The sequence below is a fragment of the Podarcis pityusensis genome, assembly GCF_964106645.2.
Source record: "Podarcis pityusensis genome assembly, chromosome: 2".
Lineage (NCBI taxonomy): Eukaryota > Metazoa > Chordata > Lepidosauria > Squamata > Lacertidae > Podarcis > Podarcis pityusensis.
In genome coordinates, this window is record NC_138029.1 from 127,282,229 (window position 1) to 127,300,711 (window position 18,483).

Below are 18,483 nucleotides of genomic sequence, written 5' to 3' on the forward strand. Positions count from 1 at the left end.
TTCAGCAGGGCTGCCGTATGCCCACCTACTCTGGTGGCTATGGCATAGATTTGTGGAGCTGGAAGGGACCCGAGGGTCACCTAGCCCAACCCCCTGCAACGCACAGATCACAGTTAATAGGACATCAAAATTACAAATACCCAAATACAGACGGTCATTTACCCTTGCTAGATTCAACGTGCTGCCATCTGCCTTATTGCAGGGCAGATTCGAGGGTAAACCATACGTGGAACGAGTCTGCTGTTTCTACAGGGATATACGCTCGGTATTTATCACTCCTGTTATACCAAAATCTCCAAATGGGTCTGAACTTCAATGTCTAAAAGTCCTGGTAGAGGACAAGGATCCTGAGATGACGCTCTGGGTGGCCAAATTCTGTGCGACTGCCATAAAACTCAGGGAACTACCAAAATGATTAAGGTTTTAAATGACAATTTTAGGTTATATATTAGTGATCAAGATTTAATATATATTTTTAACTGTATTGCCTCTGTTGTACCCAATTGCAATTCAATGCATTCCTGTTGTGTTTTATGACTTCCCTGATACTGTAAGTGAGCCGGAACTGGTCTGTGACCGTAAGAATAAAATTCAACTAGGACATCCATTGTAAGAGGCAGTCTACCCCGAAGGAGAGCAGCAGGTGGCTCTCGGGACATCTGCTTGGCCACTGCTGCTGCTGCTGGGCCCTCTTGGCCAGGAGCCCTCTCTAGCCTTAGCCCCCTCCTCTTTATCTCTCTAATTCCCTTCCAGGGTGATGGCCAGCGCCGCCTCTTGTGGCAGGGAGTTCCACAGCTCAACTCTGTATTTGGCGCATATGGAAAGCTGCTGCTGCTGCTGCTGCTGCTGCTGCTGCTGCTGGGAGCCTTTCCGCTTGTGGATTCTTCTTAGCAGAGCAGGCTCGCCCCGCTGCTGCTGCAGTCGCGCACATGCAGAAGTGCAGGAAAAGGAAAGGGCGCTCTTTATTCCTGGAACTGCGAGCTCGCGCAGGACTCGCCCTCTTGCAACAGCTGCACCAGACAGAGAAAGGGCGGGCTGCTCCCGCGCATGCGCTGTGCCCGTGGCTGCCCTCGCTCTTTCCCCGCGCCATTGCGCCACCGCGCAGAAAGGGACTCGCGCCGCAGCGAAGCCCCAGCGCGCATGCGCCCCAGGCGGGAGGGGGAAGAGTCGGAGAAGGAGCGGGGCGCATGCGCAGTCGCCGTCCCCGGGCGTCGCGGGAGCCATGCTGACTTCACCCCCAAAGCGAGACCTCGGCGGGGGAGGGGGCGGCGCTCGATCCGGACCCCCCGCCAGGCGGCTTCGACGAGGCGGATTATTTTCCTCCCTCCAACGATTTGGCGCTTTTTTCTCGGCGGACGGGCAAAATCGCCTCATAGGTTGACCCCCCCCCCGCCTTGAAGGATCATCCGGGCATTTTTCTGATGGAACGGTCGCGTGACGGCGGGGAGCCAATCAGGCGACGATGACGTGGGCGTCACTTCGGATTCCCGCCCGGCCATGGCAGCTGAAGCGACCGTTGAGGGGAAATTAATTTTTTTTTAAATGGATGTTTTATTTCTTATTATTTTGTCACGTCGCGGGGGCCTAAGTTTGGCCGGAATTTAATCAGGATGGGCCTCGTCGCACCGGGGCCGCCAAGGTCGCGCGCCTTCTTCCTTCTCCCGATGGCGACCAATGAGGTGAGTCCTTTCTGCCCACGTGACGCTTCTGGACGAGTGACGGCTCGGCTGGCCGGGGGATGGGGAAGGAGAGGGATCTGCCACTCAAGTCGCTGCTCCCGCCTCCGGTGGCGCAATCTGGCCAATCCGAGGCGGCGACGGGCGGTGGCTGTTTAAAGGGCCAGCTGCCTGAAATGAAGGGAGAAGTTGGCTGTCACGTGGCACCTGACAATGGGACCCCCATTTTTTTATGTGGGGGGAGGAGGGGCGTCTTCGGAAGAGGGGGGGAGAGGTGTCCCCCCCCTCTGTCTTGTGGCTCATTCCAGGCTTCTTTAAAGCTACAATGATGCAGAAGCTTCTAGGAATTGGGGTAAATCTCAATATGACAGGTGGGGTTTTGTTTTGCAATGATGGGGGGGCGTCTCTTTGCCTTGCTTAAGTCGGGGTGTGTGTGCTTGCATTGGGGGGATTGTTCGTCTTTTAAAGCAAAAGGGGGGAGTTTGGGGGGCTGCCTTGCAAAGGAAAGGGGTGGTGCTATCCTTTGGGAAGGGGGGGACGTGAGCCCTCAGCCCCCCGCGATATTGGGGGTGCCTGGGAGAGTGTCCTGGGCAGCAGAGGGTGGGCTTGACCTTGGCACCCGCCTTTGTTTGACCTTGAGCTGTTTTCTCCCTCCAAGCCCCAGTCCCCACGTGGAGGAGGCCAGGCAGTCTCCCTGAGTAGGCGATTCAGAAGAAGCAGAATCTGGGCTGAGAGGAGCGAAGAATATCAATGTGGGGCTGTTGTTTTTTAGGTGGGACTATGTGAGAGAAGGGCGTTTTCAATAATCTCAGAAACTGGAGGCTGCTGGAGGTGTGTGTGTGTGTGTGTGTGTGTGTGTGTGCGTGTCCCCTGAGCAAGCAGGGAGGTGAGTGGGAACAGTACTTGGAAGAGCGTTTCAGACATGGTGGGCGAGGGGCAGCTTTGCCTGGCGTGCTTTCCTGCGCCTCCAAAATGGCTGCGGTGAATGTGCTGTGTCATTCCTGCCTGGTGATGGAGGAGGAGGAGGAGGAGGAGGAAGAGGCCTCCTCGCTGGAATAGGGCTGGGCGGGAGCGCAATGGGGCTGGCGGAGGAAAAAGAGGAAGGGGCAGGATCAGGCGCTGCCCTCCTTCGCTAACCCTCCAGTTTTCTCCCCAGTTTCCCCCTCTTTCTGGAGGCTGCCAGCTGGAAGGCTCTGGGTGCCCGTGCAAAATGGCCGCTGCGGAGAGAAGCAGGCGGAGGAGCACGGCACGCGGGATCAGGACAGGCCTCTTGAGCCCCGCGTGTGGGGCGGCTGGGGGTTAGGGGGTGCTGCCTCTCTCCCTTTTGTTCACAGGCCAGCGGGAGGGAGAGACCTCATTTCAGCCCAAAGTGGCGCTTGGCCTTTGTGCCAGGATGTGACTCATCTCAAAGGACCGTCCCCTGCTTCTCCTTCCAGAAGAATCCAGGAAAAGGGGGGGCTGAGGATATGCCAGCAGGTTGATCCCCCCCCCCCCAGTTCCATTGGACTCAGGATGTCGGCTGGTGGATCCCTGCAGCTGCGACAGCCTCATTATTTCTGTCCTTGGCTGTAGAGAGAGATCCCCGCCTGGAAAGAGAAGCACCCTGGGACCTGCCCCCTAGATCAACCGGCCCCCTTTCCACGCCCTCGGGAGAAGGGAAGCCAGGCGCTCTCCCCGTTGAGCGGCCAGAGAGGCTCCCAGCATGGCCCCTGCCAGGGTGTGGGGCTGTGTGTAGGGCTCCTGCCAGCACCACCACCACACCATGGCATGGGGCCAGGGCCTGGGGGAAGGCCACGCACCCCACACCCAGGGGGTGGAGGCCAACGCCAGCCTGCCTCCCAGGAAGGGGCCTGCTGTCCTCCAAGGAGTTGGGGGTCTGAAATTGGCTCCCCCATTTCCCCCCTGGCTGAAATGTTTCTCCGCTGGGCCTTGGGGACACTTTGGCCCCACTTGGTTTTTGGACAGGATTTCGTGGGCGGAAGCGATAGGCTGCATTGTGGGCGATGGCGCCCCTCCTTTGCCCCCTTGGGCGGTTGACCGGTGGCGGTCCGTGCAGAGGGGCTGCCCCTTCAAAGGCGGGTCTGGCCTGGGCTCCACTCTGGCACTTGACCTTCGCCCCTGGCAAGGCAAAAGAGGGCCGCTGCTGCGAAGCCTTGTGGCGCTTTTTTAATGGAAGCTCTGCGGTTGGTTTGGCTTCTCCTCAAGGTCCCCTCACTCTCGGCGCCTTGAACTCCTGCCTCGTTTCTCACGTGCAGACGGTGACGCGCGAGGGGGAGAAGTGGGGACTTTGGGCGGCCAGGGCGCCATTTCTCAGGCGCCGGGCCCGGCGTGGCGGCGCCTGGACCCTGCTGTGGGGCGTGCGTGGGGACCCCTCTCCCGGCGGCGTTTTGGAGTGTGACTCGGGTGCTTCCACCCCACTGTGAGGGGTTCGCCCCTCGGTCCCTGGCTGCTGCGCTGAGGCGACGGGGCTTGCTGTGAGGGGCTCTTGTTTTGGCGGGAAGAACGACCTGAGGGAGGACGTTTCTCTCTCTTTTATTTAAACGCGCCCTGCCCTCACTTTCGCGGCCGCTCTGCCCGTGCGGGGAAGGAAGGGCGAGGACATTTTCCCGGGCCCGGGGGGCCGCCTGGTCGGAGCTCATTGTTCGCCCTCTCCGCGCCCTGCTTTCTCTGGGCTGCCACAAAATGGCGCTGCTGCCTCTCTCCCCCTCCCTTCCCCCCGCGGTGAGCAGAGAACCACAACAACCAACGGCCGCTTCCCAACCGCCGCCCCGCCCCCACGTGACAGGGCGGCCAATCGGGAGGCAACGAATGGCAGAGCCGTCCAATGCGCGAGCCGGCTGCCGGGGACGGCGGAGCGGGGAGGCACAACAGGAGGCGGAAAGGGGGAGCGTGATGGATGGCGAAGTCGCCCAATGGGCGGCCGGCGTCGGCCTCTGCTCCGCCCAGAGGGCTCTCCCGAGCCGGCGAAGGGGCGTGGCTTGGCGGGATGGTGATGTCAGCTGCTCCGCGGGCCAATGGGAGCGCGGGGAGCGTCTCTATAAGGGCGGTAGGGGGCAGGCCGAGAGGCGCCATTTCGCTGGAGCGGAGGAAGGATCCTGGCCTGGGAGCGGAAGAGAGTGCCGGGCAGGGGTGGGCGGACTCAATCCAGATCCATCCTCGCCGGGCGGCCCCCTAATCGCCGGTCATCGCTGTAGGCGCCAGCTCGGCGGACCCTCCTCCCGGCTTCCGTAGCGCCCTCTTCTCCCCCCACAACATCCGCCCCCACCTACGCGGCGGAGAGCAAAGGTGGAGTGCGGCCAGTAATCCCAGTACAATCCAGTGCCATCCGCGCCTCGGACCGCGACGACTCGCCGGGGGAGCGGCGCCTCCGGACGCGGCGGCCTCCGCGGAGACGGGCGCGCCCTATATTGCCGGCGCCCCTGCGCGGTGGGAGCCCGGCGGGGGGCTGGCCGGAGGGACCCCCGCCCGCCCCGCCTCGGGGTCCTGCCGCTGCAAAGGCCGCCATCTTCCTAGCTTTTGCGCCTAGTTGTTGGCGGCGGCGGGGCGAGCGGCCCCCTCCCCGATGGGGGCCCTGCAGTAGCCGAGCTCGCCTCGCCCAGCCCGCCGCTCGCCTGCCTCCGGTTCGGCGGGGGGAGGCGCGGCGGCGATGCGCCCCTGAGCCAGGCGCCCAGGGCGTTTTCTTCCCCCCGCCAGGCCGAGACCGCCGAGCAAAGTGGGGGGGTTCCCCGAGGCCACGGAGGCGCCGGCGGCTGGAGCGGGACCGTCCCGGGAGAGAGCCGGGCCCCCGGCAGGAGCTGCCGCCTCTGGCGCTGGAGCCGCTCCTGCAGGCATGTTGCAGAACGTGAACCCCAACGGCAAGTACGTAATCGGGAGTGCGCCGGGGGAGGGGGAAGGGGCGGCCGGGCCAGAGGGGATCGGGGGTCGCCGGGGGGGGGGCAGTGAGCCCTGCGCGCGCGCGCGCCTGCCCGCGTTGATCCAGCATACCTGGCTGTGTTGTGTCACATGACGCGCGTCGCTTTTGAACTCGCGGTGCCACTTGCGGGAGGCTTCCCTGCCCGGGTGTGTGGAAAGGAGAAACGTTGGACATCGCCATTGCTTAGCAACATTTTACGTCGCCCGTCTTTCCTCTGGGGAGCGTTTGCAGTGCTGCAGCTCCAATGCGATCTCTTTTCCCTCTTATTTCAACCCCCCCCCCCGTTGTTCACTGGTGTGAACCCTGCAGCAATGAGTTGTGTGAATTATTTGGATGACTTTAAAGGGATTTGAGTTGCCTGTGAAGGGAATGATAGCAGTGGGAGCTGTCTTGTCACGAGACCCTGTAATGCCTTGGGGGCAAGCCAGGCTTTTGTGAAGCGCTCCTCTCTCTCGGGGTGGCAGGCCTGCTGCCCTTCGATGCCCTCACTCTGTTTACCAACACGCTCATTTCCCAGGGCTGGTGGTGGAGCCGCAGGGTTCTGGGTGATGGGTTGGCAGCTACTGTTGTACGCTGGCCTAGTGCACTAAGACAGCAGCCTGTGAATCTGTGGCTCTGTATTCAGAATGTGCCACAGCTGGATCTGCGGGCCAGGAGACAGATCAGAATTCCGCAATGGCCCCCATTGTTTTTTCAACTCAGAACCCACCTTGGCTTAACTGCTCCTTGCCAACTGGCTGGCCCCATTGTGTGGAGGCCTGGTCAGCCATTCATTTTGTTGTCTCCCTCACTCTGATTGGGCAGCACCATGGCAACCGGCAATGCACTCTGTCCTTTTCATCTTATGAGCATGTTGACTATGGAGGAAGCCTGCTGTCTCTGTTTTCCCAGATGTTTACCCCCCTCATTGGTCCTGGGGGAAGAGTCCCTGTTCTCTGATTCAAAACACCAATCCTGGGCATCTTTGGAACTGTTTTAAGATGTTGTCGCTGCTCTCCAGAGTGTGCCTAGTTTGCCTTGGTGGGATTCCTGCGACACCCTCCTGTTTAGTGGGCTTCATGACGGTACTTTAAGGGGGAGTGAGTTTGTGGGCAGTGTAGTGTCGCAATCTAGAAATGCCAGTGTGCTGAGGTGCAAGGGGGGGGCAGTGGGTGCAGATGGCTCAGCACTTAGGTTGGCCTGCTCTCTGGAGTTTCCCCTGGCTCTGGTTGGGAGCTGGCTTCGCTGCCTTGCTGCGCTTAGGGGTGTAATTTGGTGTGTCTCTTCCAAGAGGTGGCAGAACGGGCATCTCGTGCACTTTTGCGCAGGTGGGGGGGGCAATGCGACCCTCCTCCATGTTCTACTTGTTGGCTCATGTGAGGGAGGAGAGTGCGGTAGGTGGCGAACCCGGCTCTTGCCTTAACAGCCCTTCTCTCCCTGTCTTGCAGGATCCTTGGGGAGGGCAATGCGGGTCTGGTGGGTCTGGCAGTCGAGTCTGCGCCCGGGAAGCGGATCCGCAAGCCGTCGCTTCTGTACGAGGGCTTCGAGAGACCCACCATGGCCTCCGTCCCGCCCCTCCAGCTGGCCCCAGCCAACCCTCCCCCTCCGGAGGTCTCAAACCCCAAGAAGCCGGGCAGAGTCACCAACCAGCTGCAGTACCTCCACAAAGTGGTGATGAAGGCCCTCTGGAAGCACCAGTTCGCCTGGCCCTTCCGCCAGCCGGTGGATGCCGTCAAGCTGGGTCTTCCGGTAATGAGCTTCCTCCTTGCCTGGGGGGGGGCTGGGGGCGTGAGGGAGATGAGCACCTGCGGGCGGGTTCTGCTGTGTTAATGATGCCCTTGTTGCTATGGTTACTGGATCACTTCCTGCCTCATCCCATGAACTAAGGTTCTTGTTTGTATCTAGTGTGCTGAGCTAGTCTTCTGGATTATTGAGCTGTGCTGCTAAAATTGTTTTGGGGAGCTCCTTGGGTCGCAGGAGGCTAGTCCAGCAGGCAAGGCTTTTCCATACTGAGGGAAATGTGCCTCCTTTGCTGCCTCAGAGCAGAGTTGTCTCCTGTTACCTGAGTTTGAGCTCAGCTGTGTCTCTTCCCCAAACAATCTTAAGGCTGTTGGTTTGGCCAGGAATTTCACCTGGAGCAGCTCCTCTGATCCCCGCCCCCCCATGTCCCCTACAAAGGTATGGATGAGACAATACAGCCGCTTTTGCGCTCTCACGCTGCCACAAATCTAATCTTGTGCCCTGAATGCGTTTTGCAGATTCCCATCCATGACTTTGTAGAAGACATCAAGTGACCCCCAAATTAAAGGCCAGCACCTGTGGTACCTAAGGAGTTAAAGCCCAGAGGTAAAAATCCATCTAGGTTTATGCTTGCCTAGCTTCTTCGTGCACAGTAGGGGTGCTGCGGTGGTGCTTTTTAGGCAGGGCAGGCCTTAACAGAAGGCACCCTCTCTGCACCCCAGGGAAAGAAGCAAGAATCCCCTCTTGCCCTAGCAAGCTGAGAAGCATTTATTTCCTGCTCTTTGCAAGGCTGCACAGGAGTCCCTGCCCTTTCCCCACCTGTAGCCAACATTTGGCAGGGACCTTTGGATGTGGGTAGCCCCGTGGTCGGTCCAGCCTGTGTGCCGTGCTCTTTGGGGTGACCATGTGGCTTTGCTTGCTGTTCTCTGCTCCCAGGACTATCACAAGATCATCAAGCAGCCCATGGACATGGGCACCATCAAGCGGCGCCTGGAAAACAACTACTACTGGAGCTCAGCCGAGTGCATGCAGGACTTCAACACCATGTTCACCAATTGCTACATCTACAACAAGGTGAGGGTTTGTGTGTGTGGCGGGAGAGGCAGCGGCCGCAAGGCTGGAGGATGGCTGGAGTGTCAGGGAAGTGGCTGCATAGATTGTGAGGGAGGGGAGACTCCCAAGTGTGTGGAGCGTCTCCAAGTGACGAGGACGCATACACAGACTGTGCAGAGCAGCCTGCTGACAACTCATGCCTTGATCACGGCTTCTCTTGGTGTAGCCCACAGATGACATTGTGCTGATGGCCCAAACGCTGGAAAAGATCTTCTTGCAGAAGGTGGCCCAGATGCCTCAGGAGGAGCAGGAGATTGTGATCACCGTGGCAAAGAACAGCCACAAGAAGGGGGCCTCTCGGGCTGCAGGTAATGGCGCGAGAGGGGATTGGGGGGTGGGCTTTGGGGCAGAAGCGGCTAGGGTGCCTGCTGGCTTGCTTGGGTTCTGCTCCAGTTGGGGGCCGTCTGGGGGGGCAGGCTGCCTCCAGTTTAACAAAGAGCCACTCTTTTTTATCCCTCCAGCACTCCTGGCAGCAGCCAACGCAGCTGCTCAGCAAGTGCCGGCCATCTCTTCCGTGTCCCACGCCCAGCTCTACCCCACAGACATCCCCACCACTGTCATCAGCATCCCTCACCCGTCAGTCATCTCTACGCCTCTCCTCAAGCCGCTACACTCCACTGCTACCTCCCAGCCGGTGCTGGCGGTGCCTGCCCCAACGCAGCCGGTGGCCAAGGTGAGCCTGTGTGAGCTGGCAGCCGAGGGAGGCGGGTGGGGGCCGTCAGCTGTCTGGGGTTTCCCCTCCAATCTGGCTTGGAAGCCTAAGCGGTGTGCTCTTGCCCCCCAACAGAAGAAAGGAGTGAAGCGGAAAGCGGACACGACCACTCCGACCCCCACAGCCATCATCGCCACCAGCGGCGGAGAGTCCTCTCCCTCCGCAGCCGTGCTGGAGACCAAGGCAGCCAAGATCCCGGCCCGGCGGGAGAGCGGGCGCCCCATCAAGCCCCCCCGCAAAGACCTGCCCGACTCCCAGCAGCACCAGACCTCCAAGAGGGGCAAGCTGTCGGAGCAGCTCAAGTACTGCAACGGCATCCTCAAGGAGCTTGTCTCCAAGAAGCACGCGGCCTACGCCTGGCCCTTCTACAAGCCGGTCGACGCTTCCGCCTTGGGCCTCCACGACTACCATGAGATCATCAAGCATCCCATGGACCTCAGCACCATCAAGGTGGGCAGGGGCTTGGCAACCACAGAGAAGAAGGGGAGAGGAGCAGCGGGTGGGGACTCCTGGGCACGGGAGGGGGGGGGTCCAGAACATGGTTGCCTGTGCTGTGGAATTTAGGTAAAATCCATCTGCTGACTTCTTGCATATTCACCGTACAGGCAGGTGCTTCCACAATCTAGATTAAATAGATTTGTTGGAGGTGCGAGTGGCCTGTTTCTGTCCCGGGGAGAAAACGTGCCCTCTGCTAACCTTTCAGTGCCAGCAGTTGAACAGGCTCTTTTATAACTGCTGCCATCTCCGCCCCAGTGTGCTTTGCAGTCAGTGTTGAGGGGAGGGGAGAGGCCATAGGGACATGAGCGAGCATGGGTGCATGGCAGAGGAGAGTCATGTGACAATGCCAGGGCAGGCAAAGCAGGGCTTGAGTAAGGCAAGCAGCGGTGGGGAGACCCCACCCAAGCCCCACTGGTTTTTAGCGTGAACTGGCCACGTGTGTCTTAAGTGACTTTCTGCAGTCGTAAGGGCAAGCTAAAGAAACAAAACACCAGTTTTGGGGGGGCTTGTTTGCTCCTTGTGTGTTGCAAAGCTCATGATCCTCCCCTTTTACTTACCTACCTTTGGTTTCCTTTTCTTTTTCTGTGGCTTCAGCGCAAGATGGAGAACCGGGAGTACCGTGACGCCCAGGAGTTTGCTTCTGACGTGCGGCTGATGTTCTCCAACTGCTACAAGTACAACCCCCCTGACCATGACGTGGTGGCCATGGCTCGGAAGTTGCAGGTGAGTTTGATGGGAAGAAGACGGAGGCCAGTAGCTCTTCCTCCCTCCCTCCCTCCCTCCCTCCCTCCCCCCATGACCCAGCCCCTCAGTAGCAGACCTCGAGTCTTTGCTGCTCTCCCGCAGGATGTCTTCGAGTTCAGCTATGCCAAGATGCCAGATGAACCCATAGACATCCACCCCCCCTCCACGTCACTCCCACAGCCGGGCCTCCTGATGAAGTCCTCCTCAGACGATTCCTCCAGCGACGATGATGACGACGACGAAGAGGAAGAGGAGGGGGATGACGACGAGAGCAGCAGCGAGAGTTCGTCGGACAGCGAGGAGAGTTCCGACTCGGAGGAGGAGCGGGCCAACCGGCTAGCTGAGCTCCAGGAACAGGTGAGGCAGAGAGAGAAGGGGGCAAAGCAACACCCCCGCAGGGATGCCTGCAAGCGAGACCCCAGAATCAGAGCAACACTTCCCCACCCCCACCCCACCCGGTGGCTTTGAGCCACTGTTGATCACGGCCATGGATTGAGGAAAGGGCGCCTGCAGTTGGTGGGGTTGGGAGCCCCCTAACCGTGTCCCTTTTGCCTCCCCAGCTGCGGGCAGTGCACGAACAGCTGGCAGCCCTCTCTCAAGGCCCAGTCTCCAAGCCCAAGAAGAAGCGGGACAAGAAGGACAAGAAGAAGAAGAAGAAGCTGGAGAAGCGCAAAGGGGGGAAGGCGGGAGGCGAGGAGGAGGCGGCCCGGCCCCACCAGGCCCAGCTCAAGAAGTCCAAGAAGGCAGCCGGCGGTGGCAGCAGCGGAGGTGGCAGCAGTGGTGGCAAGTGAGTGGGGCAAGCGAGTGCGTGGCGATGGGGTCGGGGTGGGGAGAGCAGGGCGGGCAGCTGGCTGATGACTCTCTTTCCCCGGCGGATCGACCGTGGCGAGCTCCTTGTAGAACAAGCCAAGATGCCTGACAGCTGCCGCTGGCTGGGTCCTGCCCAGTGCGCAAGCGGTGGAGCCCCTGGGTCTAAGGCATCTCTCCCCTCCCCAGGAACTCGAAGAAGGCCAGCGCCAAGGCCCTCCCTCTGCCGGCCCCTGTGCTCTACGACTCGGAGGAGGAGGAGGAGAGCAAGCCCATGACGTACGACGAGAAGCGCCAGCTCAGCCTGGACATCAACAAGCTGCCGGGGGAGAAGCTGGGCCGGGTGGTGCACATCATCCAGTCGCGGGAGCCCTCCTTGCGCGACTCCAACCCCGAGGAGATTGAGATCGACTTCGAGACCCTCAAGCCCTCCACCTTGCGGGAGCTGGAGCGCTACGTCCTGTCCTGCCTGCGGAAGAAGCCTCGCAAGCCCTACAGCGAGAGTGAGTGGGGGCGAGGGGAGACAAGATGCATCCCTTCAGGACTTTGGGGTTTGGGCTTGGCTGCTAAATGGTGGTATTCAGTAAAATGGCAATGAGTCCTAATGCATACGGATAATCCGGGACTTGCAGACTGCCAGCAGGGAGACTGGGGAATAAGTGGTGCTGGAAGGGGAGGGGTGGGGTCTCTGTCTTCCATGGACTCCCTCTCTGTTTCCCCAGCCAGGCGCCCCACGACCCCTGGGATTCCTGCCAGGGGGAAACCGGGCGAATGGGGGGCCTCAGCCCCACCCCCAGCCCTGCTTGGGGTCCTCATTCCCCGTCCGTCCAAGGGGTGCAGGGCAGCTGAGCATCTCTCGGCCCCCCAGGAAAGATAAAGGGGAATCTGGTGGTGATACCCCAGGGATTCCTGCGAGGGCAAAACCGGGAGAATTGGGGGGCCGCAGCTCAACCCCCAGCCCTGCTTGGAGATGGGGGTCCTCATGAAGACCCCCTTGGTGGGCTTTCCCTTCCCGCCAAGTTCTTAACCAGAGGTACCGCCGTAATGATTTTTGCAGCTGTGTTCTGAAAGGGGATAATGGAGGTGTTTAGGGGTGTCAGCCAGAGGTCTGAGAAGCAGTTGTCCTTGTGTGGTTGCCCTCCTGTTGTCCCAAATGAGAGCTGCATTGAGGGCGCAAGGGGAAGAGGAGCTCCCCAGTAAATGCCTTCCTTCCTTCCTTCCAGCCCTGAAGAAGCCGGTGGGCAAGACGAAGGAGGAGCTGGCCCTGGAGAAGAAGCGGGAGCTGGAGAAGCGCCTGCAGGACGTCAGCGGGCAGCTGAACTCTGCTAAGAAGCCCCCCAAGAAAAGTAAGCCCTGGCTTCTGATTCCTGGGCCTGGTTCTCTCCTGTCCTTGACCCTCTGGCATCCTTCACCTTTGCCCTCTCTCTCTCTCTCTCTCCCCCTGTGCAGCCAACGAGAAGCCGGAGTCCGCACAGCAAGTGGCCGTCTCCCGCCTGAGCGCCAGCAGCTCCAGCTCCGACTCCAGCAGTTCCAGCTCCTCCTCCTCCTCCTCAGACACAAGTGACTCTGACTCCAGCTAGGCAGGCTGGTGGAGGTGGCAGCGGCAGCATCAGCCGCCGGGGGTGGCTGGCCAGCGATGGCAGCCTGCTCGGAAGAGGTTCTGCAGGACCAGAACTGGCAAGAGAGTGGCGCAGGCGGACGAGCGGGCTCCCCTCCACCCCCCCTCCAGCTGGGCGCCCGGGGCGGAAGGGCTGCGGCCGGCTGGCTGGCGGCTTCCCTGTCGTCCCGCCCCCCTTGGGGCCGTGGGGCGAGAGCTGGCCCTGCTGTCTTTGCGCTGTGGCATGGGGCACCCCGACTCTGTACAGTTGGCTCCAGCAAGCGTGGGGGGGGCAGTGTTTTCCTGTTTTGGTTGAATCTTAGGAAACAAACTTGTGGTTTTTATAAAAGCATTTAGCAAGTTTTGGTTTTGTGACGCTCCGTTCCTGGATGGGCAGGTTGGGGGCGAGGAACTGCGCTGGGGTGTTTGTGCCCCACCAGCTTGGACTTGGAGCCCTGAGGGGGAGACAAGACTCTTGTGGGGAGAAGTTCCTCCTCTGACACTCCCCCTGGCAGGCACTCAAGAGGTTCCTTTATTTATTTTTCTTTGTTTCCCGTCGGTGGCTTTCCCTGGGATCTGGAGTGAGTGCGACAGTTTATGTCCCTGGGCAAAATCGAGACAGCATGTTCTTTGCCCCTCAAGGGAGGCTGGTTGAGGGGGGAGGGCAGCCCGCTTGAGGTTTTTTTTTATGTTGACTGTATATTTTTTTTCTACTGTTCCTTTTATTCCCCTTGCCCGTGTCCACCTTCCAGGGCTCTGTTTCATCTTATTGTATGTTAAGCCTTCTGGTTCTTTAAACATGTAAATAAAAAAAAATATTATACAGGCTGGTGTGGATTGAGTGGGGAAGAAGGCGCGCTGGTCATGGACAACAGGCAGCCTTCCTGTCAAGGGTCTCACTGCCACCAGGTCAGGGATCTTGCCCCACCTGCTTGCAGCCAGGGCTTGGCTCCTCCGCTTTGTAGGGTCTCCTGAGCAGCCCCCCTTCCTGGAGGAGACTCTTTAAGGGCCATCTAGTACTGCTCTTCTAATTACCCCTGGTTGCTGACCATCACCGTTCAGTGGGGCTTCCAAATATGCCAGGGTGAAGCTTCCGTTTTCCTGGGGGGAAACCAGAATATCACAAATGTGCAGTTTCAAATCTTCCATTTGCCTGCTGGCTGCACTGCCATCACAAACCCACTTGAGCAGCTCAGCTTCCGCTGTGTAGGGGAGGGTCTTGAAGATGGTTGTTGCAGAAAAAGCACTGGCTTCACGGTCAGAAAACTGGAGCAAAGGTAGGTACTTCCTCACCCATCAAGCCATCAAGTTGCAAGTCCCTCCTGCAGGGGGCAGTGAAGGCGAGGTCTCGGGCTTCTGTCCTTCCTCGTTTCCCATAATAGGCCTCTGGTCAACCACTGAGAAGGGATGCTGGACTAGATCTGCCACTTGCCTGATTAGTTACGGCCTAGAGTACTTTGGTAAGCCCAGGAAGAGTCAAGAAGACAGGCGGTTTGAACAGTTCTCCCCCTTGCCCACAAATTAATGGGTGGCACAGAGCAGAATTTTGAGGTTCCCCGTCAGCTTGACACTAGCTACCCCTTTTTGCTGAAGGCCAAAGGTGGCTGCATTTGTAGACAATCTCTGGACATAAGAGCTAAAAAGGCCAGCAGAACAGTGGAGAGCTGGTAAGGCTGAAAGCTGCATTGGGGAACCTCTGTTTTCTGACCACCACTGCTGTGCTGACCCTGCTGCACACAGGAGGGCTTTGCCTGAAAGCAATTCTTGCTTGACTGGGGGAAGGGGCTGATCCAGCCAAGCCAAGTGGGGTCCCCCACGCCCATGTTGCCCAAAGACCCCTTGGCCCAGCTCCACCCTCACCAGGGATGGAGAAGGGAATTGATTGGGAAACTGAAGATCTAGTGATACAAAATACATGAAATCCTTTTCCTTTTTCCTGGGTCTGAGGCAGGCAGTGAGAGTGGGAGGGCTTTCTTGAGAAAGGAGGACGCGGGGGGGCTGGATTGTAGCCGGCTGTATGTGTGTCAGGGAAACCCAGGGCCCCCCCATCCCCCCCCCTTTGGCCCTCTTCCTGAAAGGGACTCTCCTGCGAGACCCCACCCACCGCATTGGCCCCCCCACAGCAGCTTGCTAGATGCCTCTGAGATGCCCCATGTATCGGGGCAGAGACATTCTTGCACCCCTCTCTCCTCCCTAATGGAAATCCAGAGGCAGGCTGGAGGCACTGGGCCACTGAGAGGATAAGGCTCTTGAAAGGGAGCTTCTCCACTGATACGTCCTGCAGCCTGGATTGTTTGAAATCTGTAACCCTAGGACTTGGGGCTGTGGGTAGCAAGACAGTGTCCTCCAATAAAATAAAATAAAAGGATGCGTCTGAGGGCAAAAACGAAGCTCTTCGCACAGCTTGTGGGATCATTCCCAACTGGAGCCCTTGCACGGTTTTCAAAATGGAATACAAATGTTTGGAGGGTTCAAGAAAAATTCTGAAACTACCCCATTGTGGAGTGCAAATCCCAGGCAAAGGAGACTGGCAGTGCTGGGGGCTGTGCCTTCCCCAAGGCCAAGCCTGGTGTTGTGATTCAGCAGGGCCCCTGCCGGTCTCTTGTGGTAGCCGAAGAAGGTCCCAGCCCGCCTTTTTCACAAGACAGGAAGCCTGTAAGTGGGCAGATCAGTCGGTAGAGCATGAGCAAGAGTCTCGGGGACTGGGTTGGAGTCCCACAATGGGCAAGATTCCTGTCTTGCAGGGGATTGGACTAGATGGCCCCTGGGGCAGAGGGAGAGGGGGAGGACAACAAGGGGATGTCAAGACTGAGGGAGGTGACATGGCAAAAAGGTGCAAACGTATTGCTCTTTCCCCTGCCTTCCCACTCACCCTCATCTAGTCCTTCCTCTCCCTCATGCGCCCGCGCAACACACAGTTCCTGTCCGACGCCCCTGCTTTTCCATGCAGGGTACATCCTCGTGCATGAAAGGAAAAGCAGTGCCGGCTTTGCATTTTGTTTCCTTTTATAGTTGGGAAGGTGCCTGGCAGCAGACAGCGAGAGGAGCTTTCTGCAAACCTTTCCACACACCCTCCCGGCCTCGTTGCCTTAAGGGTTAAAGCCAGAGAGTGCCCCCTGCTAGAGAGAGAGAGAGAGAGAGAGAGAGAGAGAGAGAGAGAGAGAGAGAGAGAGAGAGAGAGAGAGAAGGGAATGCTGGATACTGACTTGGGAAAGGGGGCGCGGCTTAAGCAGAACAGCTGTCCCGTCCCCTTTGCAGCCACAGGCTGCCCTTGTCTCCTGCAAGGAATCGGGTGCGTGCAAAGCGCCTTGGGGTGCAGCAGGATTTGGGCTTTTTGGGTGTGTGTGTGTGTGCAACGCAATAGTCAGCTTCGTGCTGAGAGATCCCTGCCTCCGCTCATAAACACGGTTTTAACAATGAGTCCAGAAGTGACTGTGGAGGCCAATTCTGGATCCTCACGTTCTTCCACAGTGGGGGCTTTGGTTTCCAGGTGGGAGTTGATCACGGTGTGGATTTGCCAAGCGTGCCTTCCTCTTAGCACGTTTCTCCCTTGCGTCCTGAGTTCGAGTGTCTTCAAAGCCCATGACACCTTTGATGAAGGCTGTTCTCCAACTGGAGCACTCGCAGGCCAGTGTTTACCGGTTCTTGGTGTTTATACTACATTTTTTTAAAAATTGCCTTGAGGCAGTCTTTAAACTTCTTTTGTTGACCACCAGCATTACGCTTTCCATTTTTAAGTTCGGAATGGAGTAGTTGCTTTGGAAGACGACCATCAGGCGTCCGCACAACATGACCAGTTCAACGAAGTTGATTTTGACGAATCATTGCTTCACTCGTGATCTTTGCTTCTCCCAAGTACACTGGTATTAGTTCGCCTGTCTTCCCAAGTGATGTGTATAAAAATTTGGAGACACAGTTGATGGAATCTTTCGAGGAGTTGGAGATGCTGTTTATAAGTGGTCCAAGTTCAACTCCACCCACTTAGAAGACTTTGGCAGGTCCACTGGCTTTGTTGTTTTTCATTTGGTTAATAGCTGTACACAACTCTCCCAGATTTGTAGATACAGTGGTACCTTGGTTTGCAGACAGTTTGGTTTGCATACGTTTTGGATTACAAACACGTCAAACCCGTGTCCCAGTTTGCAAAATTTTTGGGGGGATTGCAACGCATGTTCTTTGGATTACGAACCAAAAAATTTTGGAGGCCCCATTGACGAAAGCGCGCCTTGGGTTACAACCTGTTTTGGTTTACAAACGGACCTCTGGAACAGATTATGGCTGTAAACCCAGGTACCCCACTGCACTGCAAGCTCATCTCTAAATTGTTTCTGTGGAATTTGTGAGAGGACCTCAGCAGCTACGGGGGAGTTCTTTCCAGTGAAGTGCAATAGCTTCCTTATCTTTTAGAAGTGTGGTACCGTCTGCTAAGGGTAGGGGGCATATGCCATGATTTACTGGCCCATAGATGGTCTTTGTGGCTTCAAATAAACTCTGTGCATCATGAGTTAGTTCGAGAACTAAGCTGTTCGAAAACTGAGGTACCACTGTATTTATTTTCCCCAGTTTGAACTGTATTCATCCCCCCCGTGGTGATTTTCTTGAGTCAAAATGAGAGTACCCCTAACCATTTTTTTAGAAAGGAAAAAAGAAGCACTCAGTTATACCATAAAATTGTATATCAATGGAAAGATAATTTAATGAAGAATGTAATGCGATAACTTTTATGAAGGATTATTTATTGCAATGGCAGTCATAAAGAAGAACCGTGAAACACACAGAAAAAAAGAGCTATACAGGTTAAATTGCCATAAATAAATAAGTGGGTTTTGGGTTGCAGTTTGGGCACTCGGTTATAAAGGTTCGCAATCACTGTGCTATTCAATTGAGCGTAACAGCAACATTTATACCCCGCCCATCTGGCTGGGTTTCCCCAGCCATTTGGGCGGCTCCCAAAATAATATTTCTTTAAAAACCAATGAAACATCAAACATTAAAAGCTTCTCCATACTGGGCTGCCTTCATATGTCTTCTAAAAGTCAGATAGAGGTTTATTTCCTTGTCATTTGACAGGAGGGCATTCCACAGGGCGGGCGCCACTACCGAGAAGGCCCTCTGCCTGGTTCCCTGTCATTGAGTTGATAGAGAATCTATCCTAAATTTGTCAACTTCCCTCAAAGATCAGGATCAGGAAGTTTTTAATGTTTGATGTCTTATTATGTTTTTATATTTTGCTGGAAGCTGCCCAAAGTGGCTGTGGAATTATTATTATTATTCTCCCCATTCTTCATATGCAATCCTACGAGCTAAATTTGATTTGAGTCCTGGGATAGCTCAGTTGGCAGAGCATGAGACTCAGGGTTGTGGGTTCCAGCCCCACCTTGTCAAAAAAATTCCTTCATTGCAGGTAGTCTATGAACCTCACTTATTTGCAATGAGGAAACCACCACAATGGAGGCGGTTGGAGAATGGATGGTGGCTAATGGATTGAGGTTGAATCCTGACAAGACAAAAGTACTGTTCTTGGGGGACAGGGGGCGGGCTGGTGTGGAGGACTCCCTGGTCCTGAATGGGGTAACTGTGCCCCTGAAGGACCAGGTGCGCAGCCTGGGAGCCATTTTGGATTCACAGCTGTCCATGGAGGCGCAGGTCAATTCTGTGTCCAGGGCAGCTGTCTGCCAGCTCCACCTGGTACGCAGGATGAGAC

At 57.3% G+C, this 18,483-nt stretch overlaps 1 protein-coding gene across 6 annotated transcripts; it reads left to right on the forward strand.

Annotated features, from left to right (window-relative positions):
- The first annotated feature begins 1,202 nt into the window (after nt 1-1,202).
- On the forward strand, nt 1,203-13,602 carry BRD2 (bromodomain containing 2). Of its 6 annotated transcripts, none has more exons than XM_080986132.1 (12): nt 1,203-1,679; nt 7,017-7,317; nt 8,245-8,382; nt 8,588-8,729; nt 8,883-9,094; nt 9,209-9,583; nt 10,226-10,354; nt 10,478-10,732; nt 10,936-11,162; nt 11,372-11,685; nt 12,406-12,528; nt 12,632-13,602. In XM_080986132.1, the coding sequence occupies exons 1-12, from the start codon at nt 1,675-1,677 to the stop codon at nt 12,760-12,762; spliced, it is 2,352 nt and encodes a 783-aa protein (XP_080842258.1). In that variant the 5' UTR covers nt 1,203-1,674; the 3' UTR covers nt 12,763-13,602. The 6 variants fall into 6 exon arrangements, with proteins under 6 accessions (XP_080842258.1, XP_080842259.1, XP_080842260.1 ...); XM_080986133.1 differs by lacking the exon at nt 1,203-1,679 and adding an exon at nt 1,847-2,047; XM_080986134.1 differs by lacking the exon at nt 1,203-1,679 and adding an exon at nt 1,847-2,028.
- The last annotated feature ends 4,881 nt before the right edge of the window (nt 13,603-18,483 follow it).

Coding starts and splice junctions, on each gene's coding strand:
- BRD2 (XM_080986131.1), top strand. CDS start 5,506: ATGTTGCAGAACGTGAACCCCAACGGCAA. Junction 9,095..9,208: donor CAACGCAGCCGGTGGCCAAG/GTGAGCCTGTGT, acceptor GCCCCCCAACAG/AAGAAAGGAGTGAAGCGGAA. Junction 11,163..11,371: donor GGTGGCAGCAGTGGTGGCAA/GTGAGTGGGGCA, acceptor TCCCCTCCCCAG/GAACTCGAAGAAGGCCAGCG.